Raw genomic sequence first — 14,278 nt, 5'->3', positions numbered from 1 at the left:
GCATTAATAGAAAGTACTGCTTTTTATGACACTCAACCCTCTTGTTCTGACACATTTTTCCTCGTCTTTGTCACTGAAGTTCTCTATTCACAGAAGTAACACTTTGGATAACATTCATACCCACTAAACATAGCTCTGCTTTAACTTGTAATGAATGCTTACACTCATTTTCTTTAAATTTTTAATTTTTTGTGCTTGTCCTAGGGAATGAACTCAGGACTTGGGTATTGTCCCTGAGCTATTTTTGTTTAAGGCTGACACTTTCCCACTTGAACCATGCCTCTACTTCCAGTATTTTGTTGTTTAATTGGAGATATGAACCTCTGGAACTTTTCTGCTTGGACTGCCTTCCAACTGCAATCCTTAGATGTCACCCTCCTGAGTAGCTAGGATTACAGACTTGAACCACGAGTGCCTGGCTCCAATTCTGTTTAATGCAATAATATGTTTTAAGTTTAGAAAGGAGAAAAGAATTGCAAACTAGAGAGAGCATATATTCTTTGTCTTTTTTGCCATTTTCTGTATATGTGGTGCTAGGGAATCGAACCCAGGGCTTCATGTGTACGAGGCAAGCACTCTTGCCACTAGGCCATATTCCCAGCCCGAGCACATATTCTTTTTTTTTTTTTTTTGCCAGTCCTGGGGCTTGGACTCAGGGCCTGAGCACTGTCCCTGGCTTCTTTTTGCTCAAGGCTGGCACTCTGCCACTTGAGCCACAGCGCCACTTCTGGCCATTTTCTGTATATGTGGTGCTGGGGAATCGAACCCAGGGCCTCATGTATATGAGGCAGGCACTCTTGCCACTAGGCCATATCCCCAGCCCCTGAGCATATATTCTTTATCATGGGTGTGAAGTGTTTTCTCACAGCTTCTTGAACAGCTTGTGCCAGGAGCCCAACTTTCCATGGAAGAAAGGAAAATTGTCAGCCACAACCTTACCAGGTTTCAAAGGAGTAGCTTTATTGTTTGGTGGTGTCTGGATTTCCTGACTTGTGAGTGTAAGGTCCTCTCCCTGAGGGCTCCAGGTAGATGCCTGCACCTCATTAAGTCTCCACTCAGTTACCTGGGTAACCAGCAGACCTGGAGGCAGTTACCTTCCCTTTCCCTGAGGTCACCTCCTAATCCACCTGGCCACACCCCCTGCCCCTGCCCTAGATAAAGCAGGGCTGGGTGGGGGTCGCCCTTTTCTCTCTCCCTTCTCTCTGGCCATGGATTACCTCGGCCATAGGCCAGCAGTTCGGTAATCTCCTGCCTGAATACCGCGTGGTGTTCTCCTTTACCGGCTACCTACTTTAAAAAACCTAACAGTGAGACTGCTGGAAATTTTGTGCCCATCTGATTTAGGTGCTTGTTGACCCAATTAATCACCAGATATTCTGTTTTTGTTGGTGGTGGTCATGGGGCTTGAACTCAGGGCCTAGGCAAAGTTCCTAAGCTCTTTGATCAAGTCTAGTACTCTTGCACTTTGAGCTACAGTGCTACTTCCTCTTTTCTGGAGGTTAAATGGAGATAAGAGACTCATGGGCTTTCCTGACCAGCCTGTCTTTGAACCACAATCCTCAGATCTCAGCCACCTGAATACCTAGGTGTGAGCCACCAGCACAGGCTTTGCCAGATACTGTTTTCCATGTAAAATATCTGTGACCTGGGGCTGGGGACTGAGAGCTCAGTGACAAAAACACATGCTTATCATATATGACAACCTGGGTTCCATTCACAGCATTGAATGTTCATACCCACCCCACCACCAACATGCACTCACACAGTGTCTACAATTCACATTCTTAGATTATGTAATATACTAATTGTACTTGAAGTATTTGTCTTGACCTCCTCCTCCTCCTCCTCCTCCTCCTCCTCCTCCTCCTCCTCCTCCTCCTCCTCCTCCTCCTCCTCCTCCTCCTCCTCCTTCCTTTTCCTCCTCCTCCTCTTCTTCCTCCTCCTCCTCCTCCTCCTTTTTGAATATGGGATTTGAACTCAGGCACTTGTACTTCCTGGCTGACTTGTCACAAGTCCCTAAATTCAACAAGAAGAGGCAGTCTACCACTTTAGCTGGAATCAGCTTGCTGGTTACTTTGGAAATAAAATCTAGTGACTTTTTATGTCTAGGATGGCCTTGCACCTTGATCCTCCAGATCTCAGCCTCCGGGTAGCTAGGATTATAGGATTGAGCCACCAGATCCTGGCAAGTGTGTGTGTGTGTGTGTGTGTGTGTGTGTGTGTGTGTGTGTGTTCTTACTATGTAACTTAATTCATGATCCACCTGCCTCTTCCTCTCAAGTGAAGGGATTATAGGCCTGTGCCACTACAGTCTGCTCCTAATTTATTTTTTTTAAATTTTTTTCTAGGAACTATAGTTTTTGCTTCCTCTCTTCTTTTTTAGAACATCTTAAATTACATTCCACATTCCAGCTCTCAGTTGGTTCCCAGCCACTAACATACCATTTGCACACCACCCCTCAAGGATGCTGATGTGTTAAGGCACCACAACACCGGAGGTTCATGTGGAAAATTGAAAGATGAGGTGACATTGAAGCGATGCTTCATCAAAATGCCAAAACGTGCAAAAGCATATCCTCCCTCGCATTTGCGCACATTAGTGTCAAGTGGTCAAGCTGTTCCTAAGCAACAATGTGGAGGCGGTTGCTAGGATGGCTTGTCACATGTCCCTGGATTCAGCAAGAAGAAACAGTGATGCATTCAGATACCTTATTGCTTAAAGAGACAGTGAGAGTAAGACCAGAATGGTGTCAGCCCACTTCCCCTGTCCCACAGGGTGACACTTGAACCAGGAAGGCCAGGGATCAGGCAACAAAGGCAGTGGTTTGCTGTTTTTGAAGGGCCAACTATAAAGTATAGACAAACTGGGTACTTTTTTCTGTGTCAGTCCTAGGGCTTGAACTCGGGGCCTGGGTGCTGTCCCTGAGCTTTTTCTTTGCTCAAAGCTTTCATACTTCCGCTTGAGCCATAGCTCCACTTCTGGATTTTTTGGTAGTTAATTGGAGATTAGTTTCACTGACTTTCCTGCCTCAGCTACCTTGGAACCATGATCTTCAGATACCAGTCCTCTGAGTAGCTAAGATTACTGGCATGAGCCACTAGCACCTGGCTTGGCAGTGTTATTTTTATTTGTGTGTGTGTGTGTGTGTGTGTGTGTGTGTGTGTGCATGCACGCATGCAGATACAATAAATTCAAGGCCTTGTGCTCTCGCTTGGCTTTTTTTTTTTCTGTTCTTTTTTCTTTTTGCCAGTCCTGGAGCTTGAACTCAGAGCCTGAGCACTGTCCCTGACTTCTTTTTGCTCAAGGCTAGCACTCTACCACTTGAGCCACAGTGCCACTTCCAGCCTTTTCTGTGTTTGTGGTGCTGAGGAATCGAACCCAGAGCTTTGTGCATGCTAGGCAAGCATTCTACCCCTAAGCCAAATTCCCCACCCCCTGCTTAGCTTTTTTTTTCTTAAGGCTAGCACTCTACCACTTGAGCCACAGCTCCACTTCTGGCTTTGCTGGTTAATTGGAGATAAGAGTCTCAGAGACTTTACTGTCCAGGCTAGCTTTGAACTACGGTTCTCAAAATCTCAGCTTTCTGAGTAGCTAGGATTTACAGGCATGAACCACCAGTGCCTGGCTATCATTGATGTTCATCTTTAAAGGTTTCTGTGCCAGAGGCATCCACATTGACATACAGAGATGTAGGTCTGGTACAATCCACTGATGTAATATTTGTCCCCACAAAGGCTGAGACTTGATCACGAAATGGCCATACTTCCCGGTACTGACCGTTCATGCATCCAGGGCAAACTTGTAGCTGTGTCCACTGAACAGAGAGTTCTATGCAAAGGCTGAGAGGGTTTACTTCCAATTTTGATGCATTTGATACATTCACATATATCAAATGCAAAACAGAACAGTACAATAAGCTGGTTGCCTGTGGTTCATGCCTGCAATCCTTCTCAGGAGGCTGAGATCTGAGGATCAAGCTTCAAAACAGGCCCAAGCAAACAAATCTGAGAGACACTTATCTCCAGTGAACCAACAAAATGCCAGAATTAGAGCGGTGGCTCAACGGGCACCAGCCTTAGTGGAAAAGCTAAGGGACAACACCTTGGCCCTGAGTTCAAGCCCTAATTCTGGCACATAAAAGTAGTACAATTGTTGCAAAAAAAAAAAAAAGATAGTTCAGAGGTTCCATTACAACATGGATGTCATGCTTGCATAATTCTAACAAGTTTATAGAAAGAAACAGACATCTATAAATTTTATTTAGATTTGGCCAGTTTTCTAAGCATTCATTTGTGTGTATGTGTGTGTATGTATGTATATGTGTCTCTGTGTGTGTTGCTCTTCAATTTAACATGTGGATTCATGGATCAACCACTAAAATCAAGACTCACAACAACAAGGGCTGGGGATATGGCCTAGTGGCAAGAGAGCTTGCCTCGTATACATGAGGCCCTGGGTTCGATTCCCCAGCACCACATATACAGAAAACGGCCAGAAGTGGCGCTGTGGCTCAAGTGGCAGAGTGCTAGCCTTGAGCAAAAAGGAAGCCAGGGACAGTGCTCAAGCCCTGAGTCCAAGGCTCAGGACTGGCCAAAAAAAAAAAAAAGAAGAAGAAGCCAGGGACAGTGCTCAGGTCCTGAGTCCAAGCCCCAGGACTGGCCAAAAAAAAAAAAAAAAGACTCACAACAGCTTTCTTCTCAACGCAAGGAACTAGATGCTCACCTTTTATGCCCCTGTCCTCATCTCCTTGGCAACCACCAATCCTTTCCCCATCTCTGTAATTGTATTAGTTCCAGAATGACACACAAATGGAATCACAGAGTATGAAACCTTTGAGACTGGCTGCTTTTTTCTCCCCAGCATAATTCCTTCAACATCCAACTCAGCTGTGGGATTTATCAATGGCTCCTTCTTTTCTATTACTGAATGTATTCCATGCCAGAGAGGCCATCTGGATTGTTTGACCATCTATTCACGGAAGGATAGTGGGGCTAGTTTTAGCTTGGGGCTATTATAAAGAACTCTATTAAGACTATTCATGTACAGGTTTCTGTGTGAATGCACATTTTTGTTTCTCTGGAATAAATGTTTAGGGATGCCATGCTGAGTCATGTGCCCATTACATTTCATTTCATAAGAAACTCTCAATCGAGCTTTTCTCAGGCTTCAGTTTGTATTTTCATTTGCTTCAAAGTGTCTCAGCCAGGCACTTGTGACTCATGCCTAGGATCCTACCTATTCAGGAGGCTGAAATTTGGAGGAGCTTGCTTCAAGGCCAGCCTAGGCAGAAAGGTCTGAGAGACTTTCCAATTAAAAACCAGGAAAAACCAGGGCTGGAGAAATGGCTCAAGTGGCAGAACACAAGCTAATTCAATGCAATGTGGTACTGAGTTTAAATCCCAGTAACATAAAAAAAAATCAAAGAAAAAAATTTTTGATGCAGGAACTCAGAGCCTTGAGCGCTTGCTTATTTTTTTCTCACAAGGCTGCACTCTACCTCTTAAGATATAGCTCCACTTCCAGCTTTCTGCTGGTGAATTAGAGATTAAGAGTTTGGGATTTATCTGCCTGAGCTGGTTTAGAACTGCAGTTCTGAGTAGTTAGGGTTACAGACATGAACCATTGGTGCCCATCTCTCTCTGTCTGTCTGTCTCTGTATGTATATATAGATGTATCTTCATATATCTTCAAATATATATACATATATGTATGTGTATATCTATCTATCTATCTATCTATCTATCTATCTATCTATCTATCTATCTATCTTCGTGTGTGTGTGTTCTCTGCAGAACCAGGTGCTGGTGACTCACATACTTAGGAAGCTGAGATCTGAGGATCACAGTCAGACCATTCAGGAAAGTCTGTAAGACCCTTATCTCCAATTAACCACCACCACCACCACCAACAAAAACAGAAGTGAAGCTGTGACTCAAGTGGAAGAGTGCTCGTCTTGAGCATAAAAAGTTCAGGGACAGTGCCCAAATTCTGAGTTAAAGCTCCAGGACTATCCCCCCAAAACAAAGACGGGTTAGAGTGACATGAGCTGGAAATATCTCCAGGCATTTTCTCCCATGCTCATGATGTGGCAATGGTGATGTAAATGAAAAAAAATGTGGATCGTCAAATGACCAAGTTATGCAGGCACTGGCCAGCTTTTTCTCACAGGAACACAAACTGCTGCAGATAATGATCTTGTGCTCAGAGGGGAGGAGAAGGGTATGGGATAACAGCTGTATTTGTCTTCTGATGCGTGGCTGCACTCAGTGTTCTGTGTACTTAGCAGAAGTTCAATGATTTTTTTTTTGTTTGCAATACTTGGAATTGAACTTAGGGATTCAAGGATGTTAGGCTTGCTCTGTACCACCTGAGTCATGCCCTCAGTCATTTATTTGGTTTTTCTTTGAATAAAGTCTACTGGTTTTGCCTTGGCTGGCCTCAGACCACAATCCTCAGAGCTGAGACTCCTGTGTAGCTCGCATATGAGCCCTCCCTACCTCCAATTCCTCACATAAGCAGGATTGAAAAAATGTACTGCCAAGCTGCACTTGTTTGTAATAACTTCTTGCCCAGGTTGGCACATATAGTCTGTTTCATTTCCTCTGGCATGTCTCTCTATCTTGATGAGGGTGTTTTAAAAGTTTGTTCTCTTAACTGCTGAATTCCTATTTAATAAAAATGAAGATTCTGTATCCATGTCCTTCCCTTTATGAATCATGGGTAATCATTTTCACATTAAGTAACAATTTCATTGTTTTGGTCACTTGCTTCTCATTTGGTTGGGGGCTGTCCTGAAGCTCTTTAGAGCTGAGTATTTGTTGTTGAATACAGGCAGTGCCATTTAGAATGTGGTAAGTATGACAACCTGTGGTTTGCCCAAGTAGTTCATTTTAACTTCACCTGCACAGAGGTAATACAACCATGTTTAAGCTCCCTCCCACTGATTGCCTAGAAAAGCATTCAAACTGGGCTGGAATGTGGCTTAGTGGTAGAATGCTTGCCTAGCATGCATGAAGCCCTGAGTTTGATTCCTCACTACCACATACAAAGAAAAAGCTGGAAAGCCAGAAGTGGTGTTGTGGCTCCTGTGGTAGAGTGCTAGCTTGAGCAAAAAAAAAAAAAAAAAAAAAAAAAAGAAAGAAAGAAAGAAAGAAAGAAAAAAGAAAAGAAGCTCGGGGACAGTGCTCAAACCGAGGCCTTGAGTTCAAGCCCCAGGACTGTTTTTAGTTTCTTCTTTGGTTATTTTGTGTTGGTACTGGGGCTTGAACTCAGGACTTCAGTGCTATCCCTTAGCTTTTTCACTTAAGGCTGGCACTCTACCAATTAAGCTACAGCACCACTTCTGCTTTTTGCTTGTTAATTCAAGATAAGCCTCTCAAGGAATTTCCTGCTTGAGCTGGCTTAGAATCAGGATCCTCAGGTCTCAACCTCCTGACTAGGATTACAGGCATGAGCCACAAGCACCTGGATGGCTATGGGTTTTTGTGTGTGTGTGTGTGTGTGTGTGTGTGTGTGTGTGTGTGTGTGTGTGTGTATAATTGTTGAAGTTACTATTAAAAACAGTCCTGACTCCTTCATCTGTATACAATCCATATAGCTTGCCGGTAAACTTAAAACCACAATTTAATTTTATTTGTTAATCATAGCTTCTTCTAAATCTCAAACATAAACTCTGAATTAAATGTTTTTCACTGTTGCTCCGTAAAGCATTTATTTATGTAGCTAGTCCTCGGGCTTGAATTTAGGGCCTGGGCACTGTTCTTGAGCTCAAGGCTAGCACTCTACCACTTGAGCCACAGCACCATTTCCTGTTTTTTCTGTTTATGTGGTACTGTGGAATCAAATCTAGGGCTTCCTGCATGCTAGGTAAGCACTTTACCACTAAGCCACATTCCTAGCCCCGTAAAACATTTTACGAGGCAAGAACTTTTACCATTAGGCCATATTCCCAGCCCCCATAAAACATTTTAAAATGTCCTTATCATCTATACATTTGAAAAGAGTATGTTTGAGAGTTTGCCTTCTACTTCAGTCAAGTCATACCATTTTTTGACTGTGTTGTTGTTTATTGTGTAGGTGCCAGCACTGAGGCTTGAAGTCAGGACCTCACATTCTTGCTTGGCTTTTTCTTCAAGACTGGGACTCTACCACATGAACAATGCCTTTTTGGCTTTTTGCCGGCTAATTGGAGATAAATCTCTCAGTTTTGTTTGCTTGGGTTGCTCCTCAGATCTCAGCCTCCTGAGGAGCTAGGATTACAGGCCTGAGCCACCAGCTTAATTTGGTGTTTTGAGACAAGGTCTCATGGTATAGACCAGTCTGGTCTGGAACTTGAGATTCTCCTACCTCCAGCCTTTTAAGTGCTGGAATCACAGGCATAGTCCACCATATCAAGCATATCAATTGTTTATTAAGAGCAATTAGGGCTAGTGCCTAATTTAACAAATGCTCATTAAAGACTAATAAGCCACAGGAGTCACAGTTGTGGCATGCAGTGGTGGCTCTGAAACACCAACAGAATCCTCTCTTTGTAAAGGACAGCAAGTTTCTTTTCCTGGCTTCCAGAGCGATCAAGTGTTGTGAATCTACTTCCAGAAGAATGTACTCTATGTGGCCATTGGTGGCTCACACCTGTAATATTAACTAGTAAAGGAGGCTGAGATCCAGAGGATCATGGGATTCTACCCAGGCTGGGTAGAAAAGTGAAACTTCATTCCAGTTTACAGGAAAAAGTAGGGCTGGAATTGTATCTCAAGGAGCAGCACACTAGCCAGGAGCAAGAAAGACAAGCAAGAGAGCAAGGCCCTGCTACTAGTAAATACAGACAGATGGACAGGATTTTTAAGGGATTACTAGTGCCCCCTGCTGGTGGAAATGAAATCATACTGGATCTAAGGCTGTTGAGATCTAGTTCTGCCTCACCAGCCCTAAGGGCACCAACTATAATGAAATCCTGGGGCAAAGGGTACTGGCTTTGCATGGGATCCTGACTCAACCACAGGTGAGGAATGGCAGGGAAGTCATCTACTTCATGAGTGCTTTTTTCCACACAGTAGTAACCTGAAAAGAGGCAGTCTGAGCTATGGGGTCCTAAAGGTTTTCCACATACTCCCTGAACTTTGTCTGCACAGCCCTTCCATCTTCTCTTCAGAAAGGCATTGTGACCTCATGGGGCTTCACATTGTGTGCTATTTGTCAAGCACTCCCTAAGTAGCAGCCCAGTTAAGTTGGGTCCCCCATTTCCACAGACTGTGGCCATCAAGGATACAATGAACGTATGATGACTTGTTATGGACACAGATAGTGCAAGTAGCATCAATGCCACTCTTCACAGACTTTATCCCAGAAGATGGCATTTTCATATTGTGCAACTTCAGTATTCTTGATAGTGTATATCATTTTCACTCTATGCTGTCTCTATTTTTTGTGTGTATGCTGTTCTTGGATCTCGAACTCAAGGCCAAGGCATGACCCTAAACTATTTTGCCCAAGGCTAGTGTCCTATCACTTGAGCCACAACTCTACTCCTGGCTTTTAAAGTCTAATTGGAGATAAGAGTCCTGTGGACTTTTCCAACCCGGGGCTGACTTGGAATAATAATCCTCAGATCTCTGCCTCCTGAATAGCTACTAGTACAAATATGAGCCTCTATCTTGCAGCTCTGTTGTCTACAAATTTTATCTACAAAAGCCATCAGACAGGGGCTGGGAATGTGGCTTATTGGGAGAGTGCTTGCCTAGCATGCATAAAGCTCTGGGTTCAACTCCTCAGTACCTCATGGACAGAAAAAAGCCGAAAGTGGTGCTGTAGCTCAAGTGGTAGAGCACTAGCCTTGAGCACAGAGAGGCTCAGGGACAGCCCAGGCCCTGAGTTCAAGCCCCAGGACTGGCAAAAAAAGCCACTGGACAAAGAATATAGAAAATTGACTGGCTAGATGCTGGTGGTTCATGCCTGCAACTCTAAATACTCAAGAGGCTGACTGAGACCTTGAGGATCGTAAAGCCAGAGTGAGCAGGGAAGTCTTTGCGACTCTATCTCCAATCAACCAGCAAATTTTGGACTCAAGATATATAGCCCTATGCCAGTTGCTGGTGGCTCACTCCTGTAATCCTAGCTACTCAGGAGGCTGAGATTTGAGGATCTCAGTTCAAAGCCAGCCCAGGCAGGAAAATCCATGACTCATCTCCAATTAACCACCCCCAAAGGTGAGTCCTCATGAATTACCCATGAGAGGACATGAACACACACAGAAAGTGGCTCACAATAGTTCAGTGGGATGATGTGTCTTAACTTACTGTGGATGTGTATGAACCTCGCAGACAGTGGGCCCACAGGACGCAAGGTACCAAGGAGTTCACAGACACTACAATGATGTATGCTGGGAGCAAACCCACTGCATTTATTTTCTGCCAGGCCAAGCAGATAATAACCCTACAGGCGAGTTACTTCTACTTCTGAGAAGCCAAAACGGCAGTAAAAGTAGTTCACAACAGAGAGGTAGAGTTTGGTCAGGTTTTCAATAAATCCACCGAAGAGAGATTCTCTGTGGGGTGTGATTAGTGCTTCCTCAGGATGTTCTGTTGGTCTACAAAGAAGCCACTGGACAAATTCATCTAAGTTGCTGGCATGGAGGAAAACTCTCCATTTCCCTCCCTGAACAAACATTAGCTTGATCCAGGTTCTGAAGTCTGGGTACATGTAAATATTTGATCTTGCCTTTTGTGAGTTTCTTGATGTATTTTCTGGGTTACTTCTCTTTGGAGTTTTACCTGTAGGAGAAATTGGGTTTTCCTCCAGACTACAAGTTGATTCTGGAATGGGAACTTCGGTGGAGTTTGCTGTAGACATATTTGAATCCGTAGAAATGGATGTATTCTTCTGAGCTTCCAGCTGTACAAATTTCTGAAACAGTTCTATGATTTTCATCCCTGTTTCTTCCTCTGGGATTTCTAAACAGTGTATATTGGAGTATGAATTCAAGTTTTCCAGTTCTGCCATCTTTTTCTTTAAAGTAGAGATGTTTTCCTTCATGGAGAGGATACTGTTGGTGAAGATGGCTTGTTTGCTTTCATTAGCATTTATTCTGGTTTGTAGGATGTCCGTCTGTTTATGATAATAGTCAATCTTCTTCTGGATTTTTGATATCACAATGGTCATGTCAGTTATTTGCTTAAGAAGATCTTTTTGGGCTGTTTGAATATCTTGAAGTATTTCAGTAAATTTTATTTCTTCATCCAAACTGATGTCATCTTCGTCACTATCATGGGGAGTCACTGTTGGATATCTAGATGAGGATCGGTGTCGAATGTTACATTTTTGGCAGATGTTTTTAAAAGACTGTCTGATCATGGAGAGATTTCTATTCCACATAGATCCAGCAACATCTCTGACCCTTCTCATATGAAGGTTGTACATTTTTCATTCTGAAACAAGACACAAAGTGTTAGTAAATGTGAATATATCCTAGGAAAGAAGTAATGTTAGAAAGAACTGGTTGTTTTCTTACTATTTTCTTGACTTTTCCCCAGTAACATCATAAAATGCCACATACAGTACCTCAAAGGTGGAGACTGGTGCCCTTTGGTGGTTGGCTCCTTCTGAGGCAGCCCAGCCTGAGGAGCTCAGTGAAATAATGGAGGGTCTTATGCGGCTGGGCTATGACAACTGTTGACCCAATGCTGATGTCACAGTGGCTCCTGGCTGAGCACAGAGTTAAGCACAGCACAGAGGGAAACTTTTTGTCACACTCTTGTTTTTTCACTTATACCAAAGAACTTTTTATTTTATTTTATTTTGCCAGTTCTGGGGCTTGAACTTCAGGGCCTGGGTGCTGTCCCTGAGCCTCTTTGTTCAAGGCTAGTGCTCTTCCACTTGAGCCACAGTGCTACTTCCAACTTTTTCTGAGTAGTTTATTGGAGCTAAGAGTCTCATGAACTTTACTGCCCAGGCTGGCTTGGAACCTCGATCCTCAGATCTCAGACTTCTGAGTAGCTAGGACTACAGACATGAGTCACGGGTGCCCAGCTTATAGCATATTTAAAAATACAAAGTAGAGGGCTGGGGATATGGCCTAGTGGCAAGAGTGCCTGCCTCGGATACACGAGGCCCTGGGTTCGATTCCCCAGCACCACATATACAGAAAACGGCCAGAAGCGGCGCTGTGGCTCAAGTGGCAGAGTGCTAGCCTTGAGCGGGAAGAAGCCAGGGACAGTGCTCAGGCCCTGAGTCCAAGGCCCAGGACTGGCCAAAAAAAAAAAAAAATACAAAGTAGAAAGGTAAGTAATGTCTTAGTATATTATTATTTTAATTTTTCGTGTGAGAAGGTACTGGGCTTGAACTTGGCCTGGGTCCTGTTCCTGAGGTTTTTTGCTCAAGGCTAGCACTCTAACACTTGAGTCACAGCTCCACTTCCAGCTTTTAGGTGGTTAATTGGAGATAAGTATTTCTCAGACTTTCATGCTAAGGCTGATTTTGAACTGAGCTCCTCATATCTCAATCTCCTGAGTAGCTAGGATTAGAGACACAAGCCACTGGCACCTGGCTTGATTTTAGAATACTTTTGCTGGGAGCTGTAACTCAAGCTTTTGATTCCAGCCACTTGGTATCAGAACTTGAGGGCAGAAGACAAAATGAGTTCTTGAGACTCCATTTCAACCAATAGCTAGGTGCATTGTTCCATGCATGTTGTCTTCAGTAACATGAGGAAGTGTAAGTAGGAAGATTACAGACCAAGATAGCAAAAAAATGTAACCTGAGTATTAGTGGTTCATACCTATAATAGTGATTTCGTGGGCTGAGATCTGAGGACCCAAGGTCAGAGTCAGCCCAGGCAGACAAATGTAATTCTTGTCTCCAATTCACCAGGAAAAGGTAGAAGTAGAGGTATGGCTCAAGTGGTCGGAAAAAACCTGAGTGAGAGTGTAAAGTCCTGAGTTCAAGTTCAGGACAAAACAAAACAGCAACAAAGAAAACAATGCAGAAAGGGGTTGGGAGAATACAGTGCCATCCAAGCAAGCACAAGGGCCAGAGTTCAGTTCCTAGAGTCTACCTCATACCACACTATAAGAACCACTGCCCTAGAATTAAAAAATAACATTGTGCTAAGCCAAGATCAGAAACAAGTATCATGAAGCACTGAGAAATAAAAGTATCTATGTTAATATGAGATTAATAGACTGTAGAGCAACCTGGGTGCTGGTGGTTTACTCCTGTAGTCCTAGCTACTCAGGAGGTTAAGATCTGAGGATCTCAATTCAAAGCCAGCTAGGGCAGGAAAGTCCAAGGGAACTCTTTTTCTCTCTTTTCTTTTGGTGGTCGTGGGGCTTTAACTGGAAGCCTGGGCGCTGTCCCTGAGCCTTTTTGCTCAAGGCTAGTGCTCTACCAATTTGAGCCATAGCCCTACTTCTGGTTTTCTAGAGGTTATTTGAAGATAAGAGTCTCACAGACTTTCCTGATCCTTCTGCCTTCAAACCGCAATCCTCAGATTTCAGGCTCTTAAGTAGCTAGGATTACAGGTATAACCCACCAGTGCTGGGCCATGAAATGCTTAGAAACACACAGAGTATAAAGCAAATGCAGTATTATATACTACAGGTGAACCTTCAGTCCCTACTTTCAGTAATTGATAGAACCACAGACAGAAAATCCACCAAGGATTCACAAAATATAAGTGAAAAACACCATACAAATGACCTAGCCCGTATGGGCACCAAGGACAAAAAAGGAAAAGAATGATTCTGCTTAAGGCCTAATCCTACAACATGTAGACAGAAGTAAAGATAAATCTAGGTGCTGGTGGCTCATGCCTGTAATCTTAGTTACTCAGAAGGTTGAGGGTCTGAGGATCACAATTCAAAGCCTACCCCTTATCTCTAACCACCTGAAAACCAGGAGTAGTACTGTGGCTCAAAGTGGTAGGGTGCTAGCCTTGAGCAAAAGAGCTCAGAGAGGGGCTGGGGATATGGCCTAGTGGCAAGAGTGCCTGCCTCATATACATGAGGCCCTGGGTTCGATTCCCCAGCACCACATATACAGAAAATGGCCAGAAGTGGTGCTGTGGCTCAAGTGGCAGAGTGCTAGCCTTGAGCGGGAAGAAGCCAGGGACAGTGCTCAGACCCTGAGTCCAAGCCCCAGGACTGGCCAAAAAAAATAGAGCTCAGAGATAGTGCCAGGGTCCTGAGTTCAAGCCCCAGGATAGGCACACACATAAAAGGTGATCAGCCTATGTACTTCACTGAAGTAATGGGATGTCACAAGATACACGTTTTGCACGTGTGT

At 43.8% G+C, this 14,278-nt stretch overlaps 1 protein-coding gene across 1 annotated transcript; it reads right to left on the bottom strand.

Moving 5' to 3' along the window:
• Positions 1-10,432: 10,432 nt before the first annotated feature.
• On the bottom strand, positions 10,433-11,350 carry LOC125343133 (coiled-coil domain-containing protein 54-like). Its single transcript, XM_048335405.1, has one exon. The coding sequence runs from the start codon at positions 11,348-11,350 to the stop codon at positions 10,433-10,435; it is 918 nt and encodes a 305-aa protein (XP_048191362.1).
• Positions 11,351-14,278: the final 2,928 nt, after the last annotated feature.

The sequence above is a fragment of the Perognathus longimembris genome, chromosome 28, assembly GCF_023159225.1.
Source record: "Perognathus longimembris pacificus isolate PPM17 chromosome 28, ASM2315922v1, whole genome shotgun sequence".
NCBI classification, from domain to species: domain Eukaryota; kingdom Metazoa; phylum Chordata; class Mammalia; order Rodentia; family Heteromyidae; genus Perognathus; species Perognathus longimembris.
The sequence above is the reverse complement of the archived record's forward strand: the minus strand, read 5'-3'. Positions and strand labels throughout refer to the sequence as shown.

What these genes read in the sequence shown, in the direction of transcription:
- LOC125343133 (XM_048335405.1), bottom strand. Translation starts at nt 11,350, where the DNA reads ATGATCAGACAGTCTTTTAAAAACATCTGCCAAAAATGTAACATTCGA.